Consider the following 26,172-nt stretch of genomic DNA (forward strand, 5'->3'; position numbering starts at 1 on the left):
CTTCAATTTTTCCCAACATCAGGGTCTTTTCTAGGGAGTCTTCTCTTCTCATGAGATGGCCAAAGTATTGGAGCCTCAGCTTCAGGGTCTGTCCTGTCAATTCTTCGGCGGTCAGCCTTCTTTATGGTCCAATTCTCACTTCCACGCATCTGAAGTGGGGTGGGCTTGGGATTGATTCCTCAACAGATGCTGCAATCCTCCCATATTTAAAAATTATTCCAAGGATGCAGAATGCTTCTATTGCTTTATGACCTGAATGAGCTCCTCACCTGTTAGCTTGATATCTTACTATTTTCCACTGAATAAAAATGAATGAGATAAGTCCGATATCAGACCCCAGTAGACTAATCCCACCTCAAGGAGTGAAGCTTGTTACAGACAAGCTGGAAGTGTCCCTATTTGTGTTTTTGGACCACAACTCCCAAAATTCTCCATGTAGCATGACCAGTAGCTATTCTGGGAGCTGTTGGGGAAAAAAAAACTCACCAAGAACCAAATACACAAAGCACTGGTCACAAGCAACTCAAGTTGCTTTGACTGTAGTGAGCCAGCATCAACATGACCTGATTCTAAGTGAGCTGCAACTTCAGGTCCACTCAGAGAGACTCAGACACAGAAGCTGCCTCTGTTCCCAATCATATTGCACACACGTGCAAGTGAATGGTAGAAACGGCAGGAAAGGAAAAGAAAGATTGGCCCATGAAGCAACAAAGGCCTCCTGCCTCCGCTGCACTCCTTTATAGGAATTTTTAATAAGCTCTTCTCTCCTGGCCAGAGAAATGAAAGTTTGAAACAACTCCAGCTTGAATCGTATGACACCTCTGGGCATAGTATTTGAAAGGGCCCACCTGGCGCATGTATTCAGCTGTTTCTGATGGTCATGTGCCAGGCTATGGCCCTACTGCCTACTCAGATAATGCCTTGCTTCGGGCCAGGGTGGAATTCCCCTGTAAGGTGATCAGTTTCCCAAAATCTAGCTTTCAAAGACAAGGTTTCTTGCCAGTTCTTGTTTTGTTCTTGTTTTTTTTTTAAACTATCTGGCATGGCAGCATTTGCTTTCTGGGGAAGGAAGACCCACAGCTGTCAGTGTGTGGCATCAGATGCCATACACGGGGATGATTCAGGGCTAATTGTGGATTGCAGCACACACGGTATGTAAATGGGAGGTGGGCTAATTAAAGTTGTGACCCAACAACTCCTGGAAGACAACATTGGGCCTTCCCCTGAGTTCCGTGAAGAGCAAACTTAATAAGCTATGATTCTGTTCAGCAGGGAGGAAGGGGAGCTTTTCTGAATCCTGCCCCCATCCCAGGCAGCTCTTACACCAGTAAAGTTTCAGGTGTGCGTTTACAAGGGAAGGCCACAAAGTGGAACACTTCTTGTCCAAATGATTTTGAGTGGTTCACAGCTGGCAGAGAAAGCTTAAGCACCCCTCTCCTTCAACACGACTCCATTCAAATGTTTAGCTCCATTTTCATTTAAAAAACTAAATAAATAAATGAAGTGTTCTGTCTTACTTTTGCCTAAAGCAACATGCGCTTTGACCCTGGAGACTATGTGTTAAAGTTTGATCAAGCTTCCAAAGGCTAGTTTCTACCTTGTTGGATGCTGAGCTGCGTACCATTAACTCTGCAGCAGTGATGGCGGGGGGGGGGGGGGAACGGGACTTCACCTCCTGGAGCCCAGCTGATCTTCAAGATTGGAACAGGGGATTCCTCTGAACAAGGAGGGACCTCTGAGCAACACCGACATGCTTCAGCTCTAATGATACACCTCAGACAGCTCCAGATCCTAGTCCCCAAGGTCACTGTTCACATTCCCTGATCTATCTCTTATTAGCGCTTCAAGAGCTGTCTGCCTCTTATCAACGAATAACCCTTTTTTGAATTCTCTCAGATCCACAGCCTCTGACCTTGGGAATAATTTTTTTAAAATTATAACTCCATCCATTGCAATCTCATCAACAAAAGCATAATTGTGCGAAAGCAGGAGAGCAAGGCTTGTATGCACAGGCTCAGCCTCCTCCCTCACCCAAACATGTGTCGGGGGCACTTCTGTAAAAGGGAGTGGGCTTCACTGGACAAAGAGCTTGAATCATTGAAGTAAAGGTAAAGGTTCCCCTTGACAATTTTTGTCCAGTCGTGTTCGACTCTAGGGGGCGGTGCTCATCCCCGTTTCCAAGCCATAGAGCCAGCGTTTTGTCCGAAGACAATCTTCCGTGGTCACATGGCCAGTGCAACTTAGACACGGAATGCTGTTACCTTCCCACCAAGGTGGTCCCTATTTATCTACTCGCATTTGCATGCTTTCGAACAGCTAGGTTGGCGGGAGCTGGGACAGGCGACAGGAGCTCGCTCCGTCACGTGGATTCAATCTTACGACTGCTGGTCTTCTGACCCTGCAGCACAGGCTTCTGCGGTTTAGTCCGCAGCGCCACCACGTGCCTTGAATCATTGAGGTTGACCACAATAGGAAGAATAGTGCTGAATGGGACAGTAGGGTCCATCACACCTGCAGGCAGCAGGCTAGTTTCCTGAGTGCAAGGCAGGCCACATCACAAGGATAATTCTGTCTTTCAGCATTGTTGTTGTTCTATTGTTCCCCAGCCTCCACCGCCCGAGGTGGCTTCCTCACTTTGCCCACAAGCGCCAGTGCCATGGGTATAGAACATCTGTGCCATCAGGATTGGACCTCATGGGAAGAGGCTGAGCATCAGCTTCCCTTCTGCAGATGGGCCTCCTTAAGAGCTTGGTGCTAGGGCTTGGAAAATAGGTGAGGTGGCACCCACAATGACCCAGCTCTCCATGTGATGACACTCATGTCTGGGGCAGAACTAAAACATCTTGCAGAGGAATTTGGATCATTCGCGGCCATGCTGTTGGTTCCGGACACAGTCGCTGAGGAAGAGTGTTGGCCCTCTGTGAAGTGACTCTGCATTCTGGGATAGACACTGTTCTCTCCTGTGGCTGTGGCTGTTGGCATAGAAATGGATGGAGGGAATCTCACGATTTCTGGAAGGATTTTGTCTGTGGTGGTTTATCTTCTCATCGTCAAAATTCCTGTGCCTTCTACCTAGAGTGATTGTTGGGTCCGACTTTACTGAGAGCAATGCTCTGTTTGAAGGTACCGTGCAAGTCAAAGCGCTACCCAGTCCACACTCTGTTTAACACTTAAGGAGTCTTAAGTAGGGACAGCCTTGAATTAGCGTGTTACTAGTAAAACTAAGCAGCCAAATGGGTCACTTGGTCACAGTGCTCAATGCTATAGTACGATGCATTCTATATTATTTCTATTTCTGTGTTAATACGTATTTCTCAGTGGCTGAAATCCAGCAGCAAGTCAAGACTAGAGTAGTCTTCACTGAATCAGTGAAACTTACGGAGGAATTGACTCCCCAACTCAATTAGTCTACTCTGTTTGTAATTTACTGCTGGATTTCAGCCAACATATACATATAAATGAGCACAAGTATTTTCTAAGCAAAGTTCTGCCCCTTCCTCCTCTTCCTCATCCTCCTCTTTTCTTGAGAAGCGTAAGTGACTATGTGTTTACAGGATAATAAGCTTTCCTTTGACTTTTAGTGTTCTTCATAAGCAGAAGAAGAATGTATGTGTCTGAAAATAATTCTGGGAAAAGCTATCAGCTATGGTGACAGAAGCAGGGAATGATTTTGTCCAAGGCCGTTGCTGAGACCACCCAACCTAGGGCTAAGAAATGTACTATTTGTCCTCACCCCAGAAAAGAGGCGAGTGCTTTTCCCTCCCTGTCTTGAAATGGGATGAGCAAGTGGACTTAGTTCAAATTAACCTTGAGGGTTATTTGTGATCCACCAGATCTCTAAATCCCGGTGAATGCCAAGCCTGTGGCAAAAGAGGATGGGGAGGCAGGGAATGTACCTCCCATATGCAGCTTTGAATTAAGATAGTGAAGTACAATCCTTCACCTAAAGACTTCTGAAAAAATAGTTTGTTGGTGATAATTATTTTTGATTGGCATGTGAAGGCATTGATGAGAAAATTATTTTCTTGGTATGCATCGTTTTAGTGCCATCAAAGCTTGCCAACCAAGCAATTTTGTTTGTGTGTGTTGTTTCACTTCAAAGCAACACTTTCAGATGTTAAAAAGAGGATTTTATTCCTGCCAGACATAACCCAGCCCAGTAATGAACTTCTCAATTTATTACCTTAATCCTGCCAAGCCCATCTCCACACATATATGTATATATAGAGAAGGGGGATTCCGTTTCCACCTCAGAAAAGAGTCTCTCTCTTCTGCTCTCCCTCTTATAACCTTTGCTAAACTTTCTCCTATATTCTTTGAATCGGGCACAATGAATAGGCAATTCAGTTCCAAGTCTGGTGGTGGAGTCAGGACTTCCCGTGGCCATAGTTCTTCCAGTGTTGTCAGTCCTGGTGTGATGAAAGGCAGCTTCAGTTCATTTTCTTTAACCCGAGGAGGGAGAGGAAGTGTAGGCATAGGGCTAGGTGGTGGGTTTGGTAGTAGGAGCCTCTACAGCTTGGGAGGGTCCAAGAGAACCTCCGTTGGTGTTGGGAATGGTGGTGGTGGTATAGGCTTTTGGAGTGGTGGAGTCAGTAGCAGAGGTGGCTTTGGTGGTGGTGATGGCTTTGGTGGTGGTGGATTTGGAGGAGGAGGAGGAGGATACGGAGCTGGAGGTTATGGCCTTGCATTAGGTATGGGGGGATATGGTGGTGGTAGTGGAAGAATGGGCCCGGTAGTTCCCCCTGGGGGCATCCAGCCAGTGACTGTCAACCCCAATCTCCTGTCACCACTCAACTTAGAGATTGATCCAGAAATCCAAAAAGTACGTGTGCAAGAAAGGGAGCAGATAAAGACTCTCAACAACAAATTTGCATCCTTCATTGACAAGGTGAGTCTGTTAAACCTATGCTCATTGTGTGGAGTCTCAAAAAGCTCTGGGGATTTGTGAGGGAACTTACAGGGAAGAGATTAACTTCACAGTGCATTTTGGATGGAAGCAAATTTGATATCTTTCTTCCTGGACAAACCTTTAACTGGTGATTCGATGGCTTCCCTCAATGAACATTTCAGCCTCCTGTTTGTGAGACAACCCTGGCCTGTTTCACAAAACTACAATTCCCAGAGTTCCATAGGAAGAATGAAATATTAATAGTGCAGTTCCTGTTGTTCATTTTAGTACTGCAGTTGTTATACCCTATTCCCAGATTTTTTTCAGCAAGTTCTTAGGATAAAGTCCTAGTAACAGTCAGAAACTTGAGTCATTCAACTATATATATGTGGAGAATATATGTTTGTGTTCATAGATGTTATCAATAACGAGTGATAAACGGAGCAGGCCTGAACATTAGGCCAAGTGTGATGTTGTTCAGGTTTCAGGTTTTGGGCATCATCGACAGCGAGGAAAATATTAGTTACACAAATTGCTACTACATTTTTATTTCCAAGGAGGGTATAGAGCTTCTTATGGAATTTTTCTCTCTTACCTGTCAAAATAACCTCACCAGCTTTGAGTACTATTCCCTGTGACTCAGTGGTAAAGGGGGAGATATTTGCAGTTCCACTTCAAGCAGTAAAATGGTGGTGGCCAGCCTTCATAGAGATCATGTGTGTCACACAGACCAGGGTTTTTTTGCGGCAGACCTGGAATACAAGAAGGACGGTCTGGGAGATGAAAGCCTTGAGTGCTGCTGCTCAGCTCTCCCATGCTGTACTTCCTGGATTGCAGCGCAGAAGAGAATGTATTGCACCAAGATTTTTGTACTGCTTAAATTTGAGATGTTGCTATAGTCAATAATTTTTCAACTGGCCATTCCAGTGGTATATAACAGGACTTTGATATGAAACTTTAGCATATTGGCGAGCCCAATGGCCCACTTGGACAATAAACGTAGTGATAAGCATTCTTGGTCCTTCTTATGACGTGCGGAGACATAAGCTGGCATGATCATAGCAGTCACTGTTCTTTTAACAGTGCCATTGCAGAATGGCAGATAGTAATGCACTTCTCCTTTGAACTGCATGGGTTTGAGCAGCATAGTTTTGGCTACACATTTTTTCCAATAAATAAATAAACAAATAAACAAATGTTTGAATAAATATTAGAATAAATAAATATTCAAAACATACTTTGCTGATACTCTTCTCCAAGAAGTGGCCTGAGGAAAATGGGTCTCAAACTTACTGGGGCCCCTGTTGGTGGTGGTGCAGCAGTCCCTGGTCCGATAGTGGTGGCCGGACTGGTCCCCTCTCTTAGCATGGTGGCCAGAGAGGGTGCTGGGGCATTCTGGGAGGCTGACATGGGTCATGGAAAGTCATGGTGATGTGCTTCTCTCTCTCTCTCTCTCTCTCTCTCTCTCTCTCTCTCTCTCTGTATGAATCAGCTATTTATGCTTTTTAGTTAAGTTTTGGGGGGGCATAAGAGCTATGTATAGATTTTGAACTACATGGGAGTTCTAGACCCCTAACCCCCACATTGTTGAAGAGAGAAGTGTATAGGGGTACCTTCCAAAGATGCTTCCAAGGCTACTTAGCTCATGCCAGAGCTCAAGAAACATTTAAGAATGCAACTCTAAAGAATGTAGCTCCTGGCTTCTTTTCACTGAGTGATGTATTTCCACTTTATCTTCATCTTCTGGATCTGATACAAAAGGTATTATGCTGAAGTCTGAGCATTTTACTTCTTGCCAATGCATCTGGAGTGGCTAATTCCAGCATGTGCCCATTTCTGTTCTAATCCATTTGAGAAGATTAAGATACGTGGTACCACGATGAGATACCCTGTTTCCTTGCCTCAGCACAGCAATGCTCCAGTGAGCCTGATAAGCCATTGTCTTGAGTGCATCTAGTTCTCGCTGCCCACTCTGTATGTGAAATGGCCTCTGGTTTCAAAGCATTAATTGCTTAGCAGAACCGTGTCCCTTGCTGGATTTCAGGTACGGTTTCTGGAGCAACAGAATAAAGTTCTGGAGACCAAATGGAACCTCCTGCAGCAACATGGCAGCATGACCACAAAAGTCGACACTGACCCACTGTTCGAGATTTACATCTCTAATCTCAGAAGCCAGTTGGACTGTCTGGTGGGTGATCGTGGAAAACTGGATGCAGAGCTAAGAAACACTCAGGATCTTGTGGAAGATTATAGAAGGAAGTAAGTGGACCTCAGTGCCTGAATGTGTGTGTGTGTGTGTGGCATTCAGGTTGTAGACAGCATCCCAGTGAGGCCATACAGCTGATAAGGCTGGCCCTTCCATTAGGCACAGTGTGATGGTTGATTCTGGTGGCATACAACAGGGTGCCAAGGTGCAAAACTGGAAGACTGAACAGTATGTGCCACTCAGCCTGAAATGTGTTCTGTAGCCCACAGGTACAGTGCATGATTGTTAGCCCTATTTGGGTATTTTAAACTGTGTAAAATATTCACATATGGAAAGAAGCATTCCAACTCTTCCTCTTCTTTGTCCCTTCTGTCACCTTCCTACACACAGAAGACAATACGTGTGATGAGGGAGAGCCTTTGCTATCCACTGCAAATCCATGTGTGAATCAAGACCTCTTACGCAGGGTTCTAATTCACATGAACAGTCTTTACAGATGGCATAGGAGTCCCCACTTAGAACCTGATGTCTTCTATGGGAAGGATGATGATGATGATGATGAAAGTCGGGAGAGAGGGAAGAAGGGAAGGAGGGTCCAAAGGGACAGAGCACTCTTCTCTGTATGCTGCATCATTTATTATGACACAGTGGGCATTTTCCCCCATTACCAGTGTTGTAATAAAGGCCCAGTGTTAGCAATTTCACTTCCATAAGGGAGATAGTGCCATCATGTCCTGCTCTTCACTTAGCAAAATCACTTGGGGTGGTTCAGACAACAGAATGAGTGAGTACAATCCAGAGGCCAAGACCTTGAACAAGTTACACTTTTGGACTATAGATGTTAGAAACCAGAATGACCACAGGTAGGCACGGGGATTTTTTCCTCTCCTGGGTGGGGAGTTCTGAGAATTATAATCCAAAAAAGCAATTTTTCCTAGCTCTGTTGAAGTCATAGCATAAACTGTGCCATTTCATACTGTAATTGGAGGAGGTACTTAAAAAAAAACCTTGGTGTTTAGCAAGACTATCAGCAGGAAGAAAATTCATCTGGTCCTCCGTCAGAAGAAGCTGTAGTTCATCTGCATGCATGTTCTACTTGCAAAGGGGTTTCTATTTCTTTCAATCTAATGGTTAGGAAGTGGTCCAAAATGTAATCCTTCCACCTCCTGTGTAGGCCATTCTACCATCGTAGGACACTTGCCCCCTCATTGTACAGCCAAGTGTAACCCACCATTATAAACATAGGACTGGAAATCTAGTCTTAATTTGGCATCGTTTATGATGCAGTTTACGATGGAATTTTTTTATTGCACATTAAAGAAATTGGGATATTTAAGCAAGCATTTACTAGATCATAAAAATGTATCTTGGCTTGCAGAACAACAGCTGTGAAAATTTCATTAACAACTGTATGTAGGTATGCACGTATGTGCTTATGCATGTATGTTATTTATATGCCTTCTTTCTCCATGCAGGGGATCAAACAATTAAAACTATACAATGATCACAGTTAAAACCTCTGCAAGAGTTATACCCCCCCAACAAACATTTTATCAATATTAAAACCATCATTTTTAAGCACATGTTGGGAAAATGCTATGTTTGAGAACATAGCAAAACTGCAGAAACGGAGGAGGCCAGGATCAATAAAGTCAGATTAAAACACTTAAGACTTTGAAGAGGTGGTTTTTTAAAAAAAAATAGATTTCATACCATTGGATAGTCATCACCAAGTAACTTGGAAGGGAATATCATCATAAACACTATCATTATCATCATCATCACATACTTAATTCCCCTATCAGGAGAAGGATGTTAGTACTATTGGTAGGATTTCAATAGCAGAGAATACAAAGAATGAAATTCAGGAGGTCCCATGCAAATGAAATTTCCACAGAACAAAAAAGCCACATATTACAAATTTATTCCTGTTGAACATACACTAGTATCCATGGTACACTCATATAGGCCAGTCATCGGTCACTGAATTAGTGCTCATAATTTGGCGTGGATGGCATGAATTAGTTTAGACTTTTATTTTCAGTTTGGTTTTGATTACCAAAACTCAAACACAGGAGGAAGGGAAGATGACTGATTTCCCCATCTGTCATGAAGGCTGCAAAAGTGTGCTTTGAAATGTTGTGTAAATCCCACCAAATTGTTCATAGTATAGAAGACTAGCCAGACACAGAGCTTCCACCTTAAATGTTAAATAATATCAGGAGAATGCCTTGGTCCTGCACTGAGGATTGGAACAAATTACATGGACATTCAAATAATACCCATTCACTCTTCTCAGCCTAAGTTCTGCTGACCCTGAATATGATCTTTTTTGCAAATCAGAGAATTCTTCCCACTAGCCACAAATGATTTTTGTGATGGGCAGATCATCATCATCATCATCATCATCATCATCATCATCATCATCATCATCATCATAGAACTGAAGAGCTGGAAGGGATCCTAGGGATCATCAGGTCCAACCCCTGTCAAGGAGGCACAGTGGGTTATTGAACTCCCGGCCCCTAGCTCTGCAGCCAGATGCCCGAATATATGTGATCATGTACATTATCTTATTTTTTTTCCCTGGGTCAGGAACAGTTGTGGATTTATTGGCAAAACAAGCTGTCAAATGGTATGTCTTTGATACAGAGGATGACTGAAAAGTTTAGTGACGATTCTCACAGAGGAAGAAGCTGGCTACTCTTTCTTTTCCTTTGAACTTTGGATAAGAACAGGAATCTGTGTTTCTCCCCCTTACAGATATGAAGATGAAATCAACAAGCGCACTGCTACTGAAAATGACTTTGTTACTGTTAAGAAGGTAATTTTTTTAAAGTGTGGATCGTTAAGTCAGGAAATCTAGTAATTAATAGACTTTTTTTCAGTGCACCTGGGCTTTTAGAAGGTGCTGTGGGATCAAAATGCCAGATCTTCTAATTATTGTCAAAATACTTGCCTATTGGTCTCTGTCTCTGGAGGGGTCTTTGCTGTTATTCAGACATCTCATCTTGCAGCTGCGACCAAGCAACCAGTGTGGAAAAGAACCTAACCATTATCTTTGGGCACAGAACGTAGTGATTTAAGGCTGCACTCATATATCCAGTTACCACAAGCAAGCCCTACCATTCTTAAGTGACATTTACTTGTGTTGTGTGTTTAGTCGTTTAGTCGTGTCCGACTCTTCGTGACCCCATGGACCAGAGCACGCCAGGCCCTCCTGTCTTCTACTGCCTCCCGGAGTTGTGTCAGGTTCATGTTGGTTGCTTCGCAGACACTGTCCAGCCATCTCATCCTCGGTCGTCCCCTTCTCCTCTTGCCATCACACTTTCCCAACATCAGGGTCTTTTCCAGGGAGTCTTTTCTTCTCATTAGATGGCCAAAGTACTGGAGCCTCAGCTTCAGGATCTGTCCTTCCAGTGAGCACTCAGGGTTGATTTCCTTTACAACTGATAGGTTTGTTCTCCTTGCAGTCCAGGGGATTCTCAAGAGCCTCCTCCAGCACCACAATTCAAAGGCATCAATTCTTCGGCGGTCTGCTTTCTTTATGGTCCAGCTCTCACTTCCATACATCACGACAGGAAAAACCATAGCTTTGACTATTCGGACTTTTGTTGGCAAGGTGATGTCTCTGCTTTTCAAGATGCTGTCCAGATTTGTCATCGCTTTCCTCCCAAGAAGAAGGCGCCTTTTAATTTCAGGGCTGCTGTCTCCATCTGCAGTGATCATGGAGCCCAGGAAGATAAAATTTGACACTGCCTCCATATCTTCCCCTTCTATTTCCCAGGAGGTGATGGGACCAGTGGCCATGATCTTAGTTTTTTTGATGTTGAGTTTCAGACCGTTTTTTGCACTCTCCTCTTTCACTCTCATTACAAGGTTCTTTAATTCCTCCTCACTTTCTGCCATCAGAGTGGTATCATCTGCATATCGGAGGTTGTTGATATTTCTTCCGGCAATCTTAATTCCGGCTTGGGTTTCTTCCAGTCCAGCCTTCCGCATGATGTATTCTGCATATAAGTTAAATAAGCTGGGGGACAATATACAGCCTTGCCGTACTCCTTTCCCAATTTTGAACCACTCAGTTGTTCCATGACCAGTTCTAACTGTTGCTTCCTGTCCCACATATAGGTTTCTCAGGAGACAGATAAAGTGGTCAGGCACTCCCATTTCTTTAAGAACTTGCCATAGTTTGCTGTGGTCCACACAGTCAAAGGCTTTCGCATAGTCAATGAAGCAGAAGTAGATATTTTTCTGGAACTCTCTGGCTTTCTCCATAATCCAGCGCAAGTTAGCAATTTGGTCTCGAGTTCCTCTGCCTCTTCGGAATCCAGCTTGTACTTCTGGGAGTTCTCGGTCCACATACTGCTGAAGCCTACCTTGTAGGATTTTGAGCATAACCTTGCTAGCGTGCGAAATGAGTGCAATTGTACGGTAGTTGGAGCATTCTTTGGCACTGCCTTTCTTTGGGATTGGGATGTAGACTGATCTTTTCCAGTCCTCTGGCCACTGTTGAGTTTTCCAAACTTGCTGGCATATTGAATGTAGCACCTTAACAGCATCATCTTTCAAGCTTTTAAATAGTTCAACTGGAATGCCATCACCTCCACTGGCCTTGTTGTTAGCCAGGCTTTCTAAGGCCCACTTGACTTCGCTCTCCAGGATGTCTGGCTCAAGGTCAGCTACTACATTGTCTGGGTTGTCCGGGATATCCACATCTTCCTGATATAATTCCTCTGTGTATTCTTGCCACCTCTTCTTGACGTCTTCTGCTTCTGTTAGGTCCCTCCCATTTTTGTCTTTTATCATGTTCATCTTTGCGCAAAATGTTCCTCTAATATGTCCAATTTTCCTGAACAGATCTCTGGTCTTTCCTTTTCTGTTATCTTCCTCTATTTCTTTGCATTGTTCATTTAAGAAGGCCCTCTTGTCTCTCCTTGCTATTCTTTGGAAGTCTGAATTCAAGTTTCTGTAACTTTCCCTATCTCCCTTGCATTTTGCTTCCCTTCTCCTCTCTGCTATTTCTAAGGCCTCGTTGGACAGCCACTTTGCTTTCTTGCATTTCCTTTTCTTTGGGATGGTTTTCGTTGCTGCCTCCTGGACAATGTTACGAGCCTCTATCCAAAGTTCTTCAGGCACTCTGTCCACCAAATCGAGTTCCTTAAATCTGTTCTTTACTTCCACTGTGTATTCATAAGGGATTTGGTTTAGATTATACCTGAGTGGCCCAGTGGTTTTTCCTAATCTCTTCAGTCTAAGCTTGAATTTTGCTATGAGAAGCTGATGATCAGAACCGCAGTCAGCTCCAGGTCTTGTTTTTGCTGACTGTATAGAGCTTCTCCATCTTTGGCTGCAGAGAATATAATCAATCTGATTTCGATATTGCCCATCTGGTGATTTCCATGTATAGAGTCGCCTCTTGTGTTGTTGGAAAAGAGTGTTTGTGATGACCAGCTTATTCTCTTGACAAAACTCTATTAGCCTTTGTCCTGCTTCGTTCTGAACTCCAAGGCCAAACTTCCCTGTTGTTCCTTTTATCTCTTGGCTCCCTACTTTAGCATTCCAGTCCCCTAGAATGAGAAGAACATCTTTCTTTGGTGTCAGTTCTAGAAGGTGTTGTAAATCTTCATAGAATTGTTCAATTTCAGTCTCCTCAGCAATGCTGGTTGGTGCATAAACTTGGATTATTGTGATGTTGAATGGTCTGCCTTGGATTCGTATTGACATCATTCTATCATTTTTGAGATTGTATCCCATTACAGCTCTTCCCACTCTTTTGTTGACTATGAGGGCTACTCCATTCCTTCTACGGGATTCTTGTCCACAATAGTAGATATGATAATCATCTGAGCTGAATTCGCCCATTCCTGTCCATTTTAGTTCACTGATGCCCAGGATGTCGATGTTTATTCTTGCCATCTCCTGTTTGACCACCTCCAGCTTCCCAGTGTTCATAGATCTTACATTCCAGGTTCCTACGCAGTATTTTTCTTTGCAGCATTGGATTTTCCTTTCACTTCCAGGCACGTCCACAGCTGAGCGTCCTTTCGGCTTTGGCCCAACCACTTCATTAGCTCTGGAGCTACTTGTACTTGTCCTCCGCTCTTCCTCAGTACATGTCCTGAGGACATTTACTTAAGGGCAGATATATAATCAGGGAACATTGAATTGATCTGACTAAGAACCTGGAGACTGTCTCTGTCAACAATCAGAGTACAGTATGTTACTGTTAAAAACAAATTGGTTGCATTTATAGTCCCAAGCGTTTAAAGCTGAACTTCACTGAGAAGAATGGCTTCTTCTTGTATGTTGGTTCAGTGGATTTCCACATTATCATATTTGATAGCATGACTGTCATACTCTGCTGGGCAGAAACATGTGGCTTCCATCACTTTTTTTAGTCACCAGGTCAGGCAGGGTGACGTCCCACTAACTGATGTGGGCCAGAGAGTTGAGAGATAGAAGCAGAGGGAGGAGAAGAAAGAAGTCTGTTAGATAATTATGAGCTTTATTTTGACTGAGAATAAACATAGATGGTAATAGAGAGACAGTTTATAATCTAGAAATAGTGTATATACTAATATGTTATGTGAGGAAGATAAAGATTGTTAATGCCATTAGACAATATCTCTTCAACTAATACCTTATGCCTGTAGTATAACAATATAATGTTTGGTCTGTGTAAAGCACAAGTAATGCATGTTTACTACCTATTAGAGTGCATATAAATTGAATAATCAGAATGTGATCATATGGGAAAATAGATTGTAATTTGGACCTCTTGGGGAGCAGTCCAGGGCAATATATTTCCTGGCGATCCCATGATGCACAAGGAAGTGAACTCCAGCTGAACTCAAGTCATGCTCAGTTTTGACGTCTGTGGTCCAGCTGTAGGGTTTTTAATTTTAGGAGCTGGGCTAGAATGATTCCCTGCCAGACAGAAGGGTCACTTTAAGGAAGGGCACTCCCATTAAAGTAGCACTTTCCAGTGTAACTGGGCACTTGCCTTTACAGCTGCCATCCAATGCCCCCCCCCCCGTTAACCTAATAAATATTTTGTGTGCCCTTGTGAAGGTTGGATTGAAAACCTGAGGGAAAAGTCCAGGTGGCAGCTTAATATTTAAAGTAACAGCCAATGGTAGCTGCTCAGAATGATGAAAAGAGCCCAGAATTTACCCCTCAAGGGGAAGAGGAATAATATGGCTTAAGGGTAGTAACTACTACAAGGTAATGGCAAAACCATCACAAATGTCTTTCAACTAAAGGCCCTGGAGAGCTGCTCCGGTTAATGTGGACGATATTGGGCTCAGACAATTACTAAGACAATTGGTAGACAATTTGTTGCCTTCCTGATGGTTCGAAGTCCCAAAATCCCTGGCTATAGCCATTCTAGCTGAAGCTTCTTGGAGTCAGAATCCCCATCATCCGAAGTGCACCTAGCCCTTGTTAAGAACCAATAATGTAATCTGGTATAATGCAGCTGTCTATAGACATTTTAGTCTCCACTCCATGGGTTTAAGAGAATATTGGTATTCAATGCTTTCTTTCAGGATGTAGACAATTCCTTCAAGGACAAACTAGAGCTTCAAGCAAAAGCAAATGGCTTGACTGATGAAGTAAATTTCCTGAGAGCCCTCTATGAAGCTGTAAGTGTTTAACCTTTCTAATCCATAGAAATCAGAGAGTATAATAAGAAATCCATCCAAGGTTGTAATCTGAGTCACTCTAGTATGAAAATGGTATTGTTCTTCTGCAAAAATGGATAGCACATAGTCCCCGAAAACCACAACACATATGATATGATGTGTGCCTTTGACAGGCTTCTGAGCTGCCATTCAGATAATATTTCTTATGTCTGCTGGCCAGGATGTTGACCAATGATGCATGATCATAATTTGGAATTATAGTATGTGTTCGTAGGCAAATGTATAACAAAATTTTGTTTCTCCTGAAGGAACTGGCTGAGATCCAAGGACAGATCAGTGACACCAATGTTGTCCTACAAATGGACAACAACCGAGATCTAGACCTCAACAGCATCATTGCTGAAGTGAAAGCTCAATATGAAGACATTGCTAATAGGAGCCGGGCAGAGGCAGAAGCTTGGTACCAAAGCAAGGTGAGCCACCATATTTGCTGTCCCCAAGTCTACTAGCTATATATTTCTTAATAAATCATTTAACTCAAGTGAACTTTGGCAAACTTATTGAAGACCCCATTATAACTGTCTGTAATGAAGATCATCTTTGGCATGGCTAGAATAGAATGGGTCCAGACATTATGTTAGAGGCTTCCCTTCCTTTTCTTCCATTCAGGAATGGGGGGGGGGTATAAGAAGGCTCTCTGATTATTACATTGTGAACAACCTGAAATAATCTGTGGATTTCTCCATGGAAGAGCCAAGAGAGAGAGAATGAATTGGCATAGTCTATATGTAGCGGTCGCTCTGAAGCCTCTGTCTACTCAGGCCTCCAGGAGTGCTCACTACTCTTCCCCTTCAACTACTGCCACCATTTATAATCAATGTTAAAAGAAACAAGTGTTTCTTCCAAAACAAAACTTGTTTATTGGTATAACAAAATAAAATAAGAAAATCACAGGTAAATAATCACGGTTTCTCAATCACTAAATCACACACAGATTTTTCCTCACTGACTATTTTGGCTCACATGCCTACATACATGCTAATCACTAACTCACCAGCTCTCAATCTCAATCACAATCTTTCTCTCCCACCTCACACACCCCTTTTATATCTCAGGTCCTCCCCCTTCTGCACCACCCTCCGTCCCCTCATTGGCTGATGTTCCACTGCCCAGCTGTGACGGACAGGTGAGAGCAGGGCTGAATGGTACAGGGGTGATTTGAGTAACCCGACAAAAAGAGGGCAACAAAGGCAAGTGGCAAGAGGTCTGACAGGGGCTTATTAAGAAATGTGACCTGGAATGAAAAATAAATTGCACTCTTAATAAGCAATGATTTTTTTAAAAACAAGAGCTTCATCCCAATGTGACATTTTGCACCAACTGGCTCCTGGCTCCTCTTTTGAAATCAGCCATGGATTCAAATATTAGTAAGTCCAGTCACTTGGGTCAAAGTCTAAGGATAGGCAGAGACACTCCACCCCTCCAAGAACACAGCAGTTGCCATGCTGTTTTCACTTGACTTTCAAACACCCAACTGAATATTCTCCCTTTCCCTTTCCAAGTCATGCACTGAAGCCATTTTACCTATTCCTCCCCTTCCCCAAATCTTAGACCAGCTCAATCCTATAAACAGCTCCACTACTAAGGATCATGTTTTTGCATTGCAGTTTCATGAACTTCAGACCACAGCTCTTGGTCACGGCGATGACTTGAAAAATACCAAGAATGAAATTGCGGAGCTCAATCGGCTCATCCAGAGGCTGAGAGCAGAGACTGATCATGTGAAGAAACAGGTGGGGACAGACTCGGTGTCTCAATTCCTGCCTTCTTGTCATCATGTGGGTTTATGTTTGTATGTTGCACAGTTGGCAGCCCATCATAGTTTCTTGAATGAAGACCAGGAATGAATTTTATGTGCGGGCGGGCGGACGGACGGACGGACAGACAGATGGATAGATAGATCAGTGTATAGCCCTAAAATAATAAGGAAGAGAAACATGAACATTCCCATGAGAACTTTATGAGTTGCATCTTAACAGTTTTTAAATTCCAATTAGTCTGGATTTCTGGGTAGATGACAATATTCATCTTGAATTTTTAGCTTGCCCTCTGAAGCATTTGAAATTCCTACTAATGTTGTGTCATCCATCAAATCCTTCAGTCCAAGTCAACACTACCAATCAATCAATCAATCAATCAATCAATCAATCAATCAATCAATCAATCAATCAATCAATCAATCAAACAAACAAACAAACAAACAAACAAACAAACAAACAAACAAAAAACAAAGAAAAGCCAAACAAACCTGAACAGCGACTTGTGCACCACCAATTCCTGCCAAGCACCAGTTCTTTCTTTGCAATCTTGTGTCAAAATAAGAGACAGCTTTTGACAATGTGACCGTAGCAGGGATAATGTCACTTTGTAAAAAACCTGATCAAAGAGCCCTGCCTTCAGGTGTGTGAAAGGGCTGGTTCTTGGCCAAGGGGCTACTTGAACAATTCATATGCAATATTTACAGAGTAATATTACATATCATGACTGATGTAATATAAATACAGTGGTGCCTCGCTTAATGGGCTCCTCGTTTAATGACGGATCCGCATAACGACATTTTTTGCGATCGTTTGTGCGATCGCATAACGATGTTTCTAATGGCAAAATATTGCTTTGCGATGATCGGTAACGATGATTTCTGAACAGCTGATCGCCGGTTCCAAAATGGCCACTGGGTAAAAAAATGGCCGCCTGCTGTGTTTTCGCGCCCATTCCTCGCTTACCGGGCAGCGAAAATGGCAGCCGTATGGAGGATTTTCGCATAAAGGTAAGCTTTTTGCCCATAGGAACACATTAAATGGGTTTTAATGCATTCCTATGGGCTTTTTTATTTCGCATAGCAACGAATCCGTATAGCGACGATTTTTGCTGCATGGATTATCGTCGCTATGTGGGGCACCACTTGTACTTGTGCAATAAGAAGCCTACTGAATACTTGACTGTTTTGTAACCTGCTACAGATCACCAGTCTCCAGGCAACTATTGCTGATGCTGAACAACGAGGGGAGTTGGCACTGAAAGATGCCCGAGTGAAACTCAAGGATCTGCAGCATGCCTTACAAAGTGCCAAGGATGAACTGGCACGTCAGCTGCGGGACTATCAGGAGCTGATGAATGTCAAACTGGCCCTGGATCTTGAGATTGCTACCTACAGGACTCTGCTAGAGGGCGAGGAGTGCAGGTGGGTTTCCCCCTGCACTGTTTTTGTTGCATAGCATGCACTATGTGGTTGAGTAAAATATGCACTTTTAATTTTATATAGGCATGACCTGGTTTATGTGTTTACTTATACAGTACTCAAATTTCTATACACATTTCTCCCTACTCTGGCCAGTATCTTGTTATCAACAGGACAGCAGAGCTGTAGAATCAATGTTACTGAATAATGAGTCAACATCATTGTAATGGGTCTACTCTAGTTGAGAATATGTAGCTATAGAATACTGGCTCATATCTCTAATGATATTTGTTATGTTTTTGTTGCATTATCTAAAGAATTATTTCACTTACTGGTTTACATCACCTTGCAAAGCGTACTCAGTAGACTGGATTACCAGTGCCTCCTTTTCCTTTTGCTTAATCCCATCATCTCAGCCTCCACAATTCTCTTGTTTGCCCAGTATTTTCTAATGCATTACAAGGATATTTTACCATATATCTGGATGGACTCCTATCTTTTAGCTCCTCCTTCCATTGCTTCTTCCTCTGTTTGTGCTCAGCCAAAGTCTCTGTTTCCTCCACTCCTTGTTCCATCATGCTTGTCTTCCTTGGCATAGCTTTCTTCCTTGAGCCCTCCCAATTGAACTGCTTCTCAATTGTATTAGATGATGGGCTGTTCATTTGATCTTCCCTCTTCTTCCACATGAATGACAACCAATTCCTCCTGTCTAAGACAATCAGATCCAGAGCAGACCAAGGACAGAGATCCTGTGTGTTTATTTCAGCAGATGAGATGACAGTTAATGTCAACCTGGTAGATAAGCCAACAGTGACAGGGAGTGTCCAATTAATAGCAACAGCCAGTTTATACATATATTATATACCAATAAAATAAAATAATGTGAAGGAGATCACCCAGCTTGGATATGTTGAAGGGAAAGACACTTTATTGAGTTGTTACCTCTTCAGTTGTCAACATGCATAGAGACGAAGAATTAGATCCCCCCCTCTCCATTTAGGCTTTCTCAATGCAGACAGTAGCATGTCTAAAGAGGAGCGGTTCCTTCATGTGTGAAAGCTCTACACTGGAGCAAGAAGTCTGAAAAATCTAGGTTCTTGCTTTTGTGAAGAATTTATATGCGGCAGGATTTTTTTCTCTTCAGATCTGTCACTGTGCACATGGCAGAAAGAGCTAGTCATTCCTCTCTGGATGTTTTGATAACAAATATGGACGTAGCTACTGAGCAGGGTTTCAGACAGGTGATAATATCTGTTGGGCCATCTTCAACTCTATTTATTCATGGGAGCATTTGCCCCCACAAATATACGTCATGCAAACATATTTGCATGACGTATATTTGATACTGTGGAAATTTCTCAGTACTTGATGGGTTGCGTGAGAACTGGTAAAGAATTGCTAGTATCTATATGCATATTTAGGAAATGGTTTGTTTGCTGTTTCACGTAATAAGTAACCTTGTTTATACAGTATATCACAGAAGTGAGTACGCCCCCTCACATTTCATAAATAATTTAGCATATCTTTTCATGCGACAACACTGAAGAAATGACACTTGGCTACAATGTAAAGCAGTGAGCGTACAGCTTGTATAATAGTGGGTAAATGTGCTTTCCCCTCAAAATAATGCAACACACAGCCATTAATGTCTACACCACTGGCAACAAAAGTGAGTTCACCTCTAAGTAACAATGTCCAAACTGGGCACAGAGTGTCAATATTTAGTGTGGCCACCATTATTTTCCAGCACTGCCTTAACCCTCTTTGGCATAGAATTCACCAGAGCTTCATAGGTTGCCACTGGATTCTTCCACTCCAACATGAGGCTCTCACAAAGCTGGTGGATGTTAGAGGATGCCCCATAGATGCTCAATAGGGTTTAGTTCTGGAGACATGCTTGGCCAGTCCATCACCTTTACCCTCAGCTTTTTTAGCAAGGCAGTGGTCATTTTGGAGATGTGTTCAGGGTCGTTATCATGCTGCAATAATGCCCTGCAGCCCAGTCTCTGAAGGGAGGGGATCATGCTCTGCTTCAGTATGTCATGGTTGGTATTCATGGTTCCCTCAATGAACTGTAGTTCCTCAGTGCTGGCAGCACTCATGCAGCCCCAGACCATGACACTCCCACCACCATGCTTGACTGTGGGCATGACACACTTGTCTGTGTACTCCTCACCTGGCTGCCACCCCAGACGTCTGACACTATCTGAACCAAATAAGTTTATCTTGGCCTCACCAAACCACAGGACATGGTTCCAGAAATCCATGTCCTTATTCTGCTTGTCTGCAGCAAATTGTATGTGGGCTTTCTTTTGCATCATCTTTAGAAGAGGAACGACAGCCCTGGAGACCAGTTTGATGCAGTGTGTGGAATATGGTCTGAGCACTGACAGGCTTACCCCCACCCCACCCCTTCAACCTCTGCAGCAATGCTGGCAGCACTCATACATCTATTTCCCAAAGCCAACCTCTGGACATGACGCTGAGCACGGGCACTCAGCTTCTTTGGTCGACCATGGTGAGGCCTGTTCTGAATGGAACCTGTCCTGTTAAACCATTGTATGGTCTTGACCACCATGCTGCAGTTCAGTTTCAGGGTTTTGGAAATCTTCTTATAGCCTAGGCCATCTTTATGTAGAGCAACAATTTTTCAGATCCTCAGATAGTTCATTACCCTGAGGTGCCATGTGGAACTTCCAGTGACCAGTCTGAGAGAGTGAGAGCGATAACACCTGCTCCCGCTTCACAGTCTGTCTCTGATTTTCACAACAAAGAGTTTTGTGGCGCCTTTAATAAAATATGCCACAAGGTTCTTTCTCTTCTCTTTGCGGCAACAGGGTTAACACAACTGCTTCACTGAAAAGTGTCTTTGATTTAAGGTGTTCATTAAAGAGGACGGGAAAATTTATCAAACTGCTTTCTCCTGCATTTGCTTCTTAGAGTTCCAAATCCTTTCTATCCTGCACATGAAGGAAAGTGGATTTTTATGGTATATTGTTTTTAAAAAGAATGCACACCAAGAGATAGAAGCAGCTATGATCTATGTTGCGCCTGCCTTCTGTATACCTCTAATTCAGCATCATTGTGGTCAGGTTCACAGGACAATCTAGCCCCTGGGTATGGATGGCTAAAATGCTACAGTGGCTAGAATTCCGTTCACTTACACAATTGTGCTAAGAGCAATCATGTCAGCATTACCTCTCCTCCAGCAGGCTGTCTGTCTTTTATGTAAACAAGCAAGTGTTGATTATGAAATCAGTCATGGTACCAGCTGCACAATTGATTGTGTGAAGAGCAGTGCAAGAACAGTGGAGGGAGAAAACCTCTTTGTGCCCATGTAAAAACTTGATAAGATTTGGTCATTTAAAAAAGAAAATCTCACATTTATGAATGCATTTGTTAATTTTATCAAATTCTTGTCAACAATGAGCAGAAATCCAGTTCTCACCCATTTTATTCCCATTTTCCTATGTGCCTTCCCCTCATAAATCTAAGCTAAACCTATTGAGAAGTCAGAAATGTTGCGTTTTTGGGTAAAGGGGCACTGAGACACCAAGTGAGAAACTTCCTCTTTGCACAAAACGTATTCATTTTGGGGTTTTCTTGTGAATTCACTGAACTGTTTAAAACAAAGAAGAAGAAAAATCTGCTTTAACTGCCATTAAAGAAGAAATGAACCAGTGTAATAACTAGTGGGTTTTTTGTTTTTTGGGGGCCGGGGGAAAGAGAACAGTTTCTTCCTGTGTTCTGAAGAGCAGAGAGGAAAGGCTCAGTAAGTGAAGGTGATTCGCTGAACTTTGCAGTTGAAGGAAGAAGCGCTGTGTCATTTTGAGATTGGCTCAAGCCCAGAAAAGCCGCAGCTGTAACCTCAAGGGCACTGGCCACCCTTGAGATGCTTGGCCACAGGCATGTCAGAGATAATGGGCTTCACTTGCGCTCTTAGTATAATAGGGCAGACTGAAATCTTACGCTGCATTAGCAGTCCTCCTGTCTCAGAAGACCACATCCAAAGGAAATCTGGGCTGCTTGGTAAATCAGGAAAGCTGTGGGAGAAGGGCCAGCATTTACTGCACCCTGTATGTCACGTTCCACCTCACGCAAAGCCTTGCTATCTACAAAATGTCTACATAAGTCTTGTAGGTGGCAGTGAGATTGGTTTTCTTCCTGTCTGGTCACAGTTCTGAGTTTTTTAATGGTCTCAGGTGTCTTTCTTTAAGGTCTTCATGTTATATAATTTGGATAGCATGTCATAGACATCTCGTTTATCATCGTAAAAGAACATATTCAATGCTGCATATTTTCCCGTTTCCCCCCCCCCAGAAAACAAAAAAAAAAAGGCTTTGAAAAAAACACTGTTTTTACCCCAATTTTTCTGTCCCCCCTACCCCCGGCCTTCCCATCTCTAGTCTTACCCAACATCTTTGGTTACTAGTCCCATAGGATTGTGCTATAAGGAGAATCATCCTTTTGCCCATAAACACTTTCTTTTGGATTTGCTGACTTGTGTCCAATTTTTCCTCTCTCTCTTTCTCTTTCTAGGATGTCGGGTGAACTGACAAGCCCTGTGAGTATGTGTAAGTATTTCAAAGGAGCTACTCAAGCATGAATATCTGTACAATATTCTTTCACATAGGACCGAGTTGAAGAACCCTTTCTCTTTTTTCTACTATGAGTCATGTATATTCCTCAGGAGTAACTGTGGTAGATGGGACAAATCCAAAAACGGGGAGGATCATCCCTCCCATTTTTTTGTTTCTACTACACCTTTTGTCACTGTATCTAGCAGCTGCACAACTTTACTGTGGATGGATGTACAGTATATTATTGCCACTACTTTCCAGCTCAGACCAAAATATAAGTGATTTCAGCTGCCCTCAAAGTGACACCGAAACTGATTCCGAATCAGAATTCAGCGAGTATTTTGCTATACTGGAAAAACTCTGCTTACGCTCTTAGGATCAACATCTGAGGGATTTTTAAAAATGTTTCCTCCTATGAGAAGCGTGAACGTTAGGGTCACCTTTTTAATTGTAACACTTCAGCAAGGCCTGCCTGGCCTGACATTATTATTCCTTTACCATTAGTTTAAGGTATTTCTCTTCTCCGAGGCTGGAGAACATCCATGGGGACCCTCTAAGGACCATTTTTTGTCTTCGCCAGATTTTGGAGGGCCAAAATGCCTTGTGGCCCCCCACAATCTCCTGTATACCAGAGCAGAAAATCACTGGATTTGTTATACACCTTTAAAGGCCTCTCCCCCTTTTCCTACATTTGATTTCAAAACAAGAAACTTACCGGTATAATAAAGAAAAAAACAGTACCTTGTTTTCAAGAGAGCTGAGTCTCTCTCTCTCTCTCTCTCTCTCTCTCTCTCCCTCTCCCCCCCGCCTTTCTCCTTAAAAAGGACCCAAGGCGACTTACACCATTAAAAGCCAACATTTAAAGCTAAAAATATTAAGTATACAAATATAACGTCAAGTATACTAATATTAAACATTAAACATTAAGTATATCAACATGAATTGGACCCAACTCCGGGAGGCAGAAGGGCCTGGCATGCTCTGGTCGATGGGGTCATGAAGAGAGAGAAATGAATTCTTAGTCTGGTCCAGATATTCTTTCCCAATGCCCCAATTCTTTCCCATTTGACCATGTTCTGTGATCAGGAGGAGGCATGAATTGGAGATTGGCTTGGAACCTGCTTCAGTAACAACTGTCCTTTCCTTGCAGCCGTGGTCAGTAGCTCTTCTACCATAGCTGGAAGCGCTCTTGGCTTTGGACGCAGTGGTGGAGGTCGAGAGAGCAGTGGAGGATTCAGCCTGACGGGCGGCACTGGAGGAGGAGGAGGAGGAGGAGGAAGAAGAGCTGGCGGCAGCAGCAGTCTGAGTCTTGGAGTGGGTGGTGGAGACATTGGTGGTTCTGGAGGTGCTGGTGGTTTTGGTCTGAGTAGTGGGATCACGACTGGTGGAAGTCACTATAGTTCTGGAGGGTTTGCAGGGGGACTGGGTTTTGGAGGAGGAGGAGGAGGAGGAGGAGGAGCAGGCAGGAGCTCCTCAAGCACAAAATATGTCTCGACATCCGTCTCATCAAGCAGGAAAGTGGTCAGCTAAGAAAGGAAATACACTCAATCAGGCTCAGCCAATTTTGGAAAAGCTCAGTTCTAATTGCCAGCAGCAACCTCCAACTGCCAAGTGAATTGTGTTTCTTATTCCTGAGAAGTTATTTGATGATGGAAATCATACCCCAATGCCAAATGATAGCATGAGGGTGTAAGGTGACTATTTATGAGAACTCCCTGTATACCAGCCTTTCCAGCATCCTCCCAATGTATTGGATAATAACTCCCATCATCACTATTTATGGGATTACGGACACTGGGGATAGTAACACTTGTAGTCCATCACATTAGGAGGATGTCCACTTGATATACTACTTGATCACTCCCAAACCGTAGCAAGCAGCTTCTGTGTTGAAGTCCATCCTTCACTATGCTTAGTGTAATATACCTTAATGCCCCATTGATTTCAATAGGAAATTTAAGCCCCTCATCTGCTGAAGTCAGCAAGATTGAACAAACTAATCCTTTCTGTATCTCTGTTCTGTTCTTCTGGAGCACTCAGAAGGGTGAGGGGATGTAGTGTTTTCCATCTTCCTCCTAGATGATATTTGAAAATGCAATTTGTATACAAGGTGTGGAAAGAACTTGCTCCAATAGGCATTCAGAATCCTGAACAGGCATAGAGGAGAGGGCGTTTTGATGCTCTTTGAATGGAATCAAATTACATCTGACATCATGGAAGTCAGAACATCAAGTTCTTCAGCAGAAGGCTCAAGATTTAGAAGAGTGTTCTTACCTGTTGGCTTTTTTTGTGGTTCTCTTATGATCTCCTCCGGCAATCAGAACAATAATTGTGTCAACTCAGAGCTAATTTATATGCGACTTTGCAATAAAAAGGAAAAGCAAAGCAAAAAATCTCAGCTGCTTCTTGTGTGTTTTATATAGCATGTAATTTAGCCTTCAGTCAACCACACAACATTTAGTCCAGTGGAAAATTCTTTTAAATCTGGTAGTACCCATGTTGGGGTGATGTGTGGCCCTTCAAGGTTGTTTTTACAGGCCCTGCCCCTCCCTTAGCTCCCCCTTGTTTCTGTCAAAAAAATGAACTGCAGCTCTATGGTTCATCTTTAAATAGGTCATGGGAAGACATTCCAAAATGCTGATTTTTCAAAAATTGATGTTTTTAAATTTGTTAATGGGACGTGGTGGCGCTGTGGAAGGGACGTGGTGGCGCTGCTGGCTAAACCGCAGAAGCCTGTGCTGCAGGGTCAGGAAACCAAGCAGTCGTAAGATCGGATCCATGTGACGGAGTGAGCGCCCGTCGCTTGTCCCAGCTCCCGCCAACCTAGTGGTTCGAAACATGCAAATGCAAGTAGATCAATAGGGACCACTTCGGTGGGAAGGTAACAGCGTTCCGTGTCTAAGTCACACTGGCCATGTGACCACGGAAGATTGTCTTCGGACAAACACTGGCTCTATGGCTTGGAAACGGGGATGAGCACCGCCCCCTAGAGTCAAACACGACTGGACAAAAATTGTCAAGGGGAACCTTTACCTTTACTTAATGCTTTTTGCTTTTTTGCAGTCAAGGCATCCCCGGGGCAGAATATTAGTCCCCGGACCTGCCAAAATTGTCCTTGCCTGGCTTAAGTAGTGCATATGCTGTCTTCTTGCTGGAAAACAGTGCATTTTATCTATTTTGGCTAGAACTGAAAAGTGCTTAAGACTGTTTTTTTTAAAAAAAAAAATTCAACACACTCACCTTGCTTGTTTTCTAAAATGTTCACTGCTACTTACTGTAAATAATATTGCATTCATCCAGCCCTTCCTTGCTATTTCTTGCTCTGTATCTTTTAAATGTTTTTGTTACCAACAAAATGCAGTGTAATTTGTCTATGAGATTGGTGTTTCCTTTGTTTTTAAACTATGATTATTCACTATAGCTAAAATGAGATTTCATACAGGTTCCATTTTGCTTCAGTGTAACGAAGATCTTAGCCATCAATAAATATGTGGAGAATAAGGCAGCGATCTTTTATCATACTGACTGGAAGCAAAATCCAATGAATCCAATTAGATATTCCCCAGGGTAAGCATGTAAGGAAGAGCATATTAACAGACTCGGTTTTTAACTAG

General features: G+C 43.0%; 1 protein-coding gene across 3 annotated transcripts; it reads left to right on the top strand.

Moving 5' to 3' along the window:
- The first annotated feature begins 4,291 nt into the window (after positions 1-4,291).
- Positions 4,292-24,951, top strand: LOC110090299 (keratin, type II cytoskeletal 75). 3 transcript variants are annotated; one of them, XM_072991041.2, is made up of 10 exons: positions 4,292-4,888; positions 6,933-7,147; positions 9,858-9,918; positions 14,645-14,740; positions 15,049-15,213; positions 16,408-16,533; positions 17,761-17,981; positions 22,518-22,552; positions 23,709-23,858; positions 23,904-24,951. In XM_072991041.2, the coding sequence occupies exons 1-10, from the start codon at positions 4,331-4,333 to the stop codon at positions 24,086-24,088; spliced, it is 1,812 nt and encodes a 603-aa protein (XP_072847142.2). In that variant the 5' UTR covers positions 4,292-4,330; the 3' UTR covers positions 24,089-24,951. The 3 variants fall into 3 exon arrangements, with proteins under 3 accessions (XP_072847142.2, XP_078240731.1, XP_020669581.3); XM_078384605.1 differs by having other exon boundaries at positions 22,518-22,556; positions 23,842-24,951; XM_020813922.3 differs by having other exon boundaries at positions 23,709-24,951.
- The last annotated feature ends 1,221 nt before the right edge of the window (positions 24,952-26,172 follow it).

This window comes from Pogona vitticeps, chromosome 2, assembly GCF_051106095.1.
Source record: "Pogona vitticeps strain Pit_001003342236 chromosome 2, PviZW2.1, whole genome shotgun sequence".
Taxonomy (NCBI): Eukaryota; Metazoa; Chordata; class Lepidosauria; order Squamata; family Agamidae; genus Pogona; species Pogona vitticeps.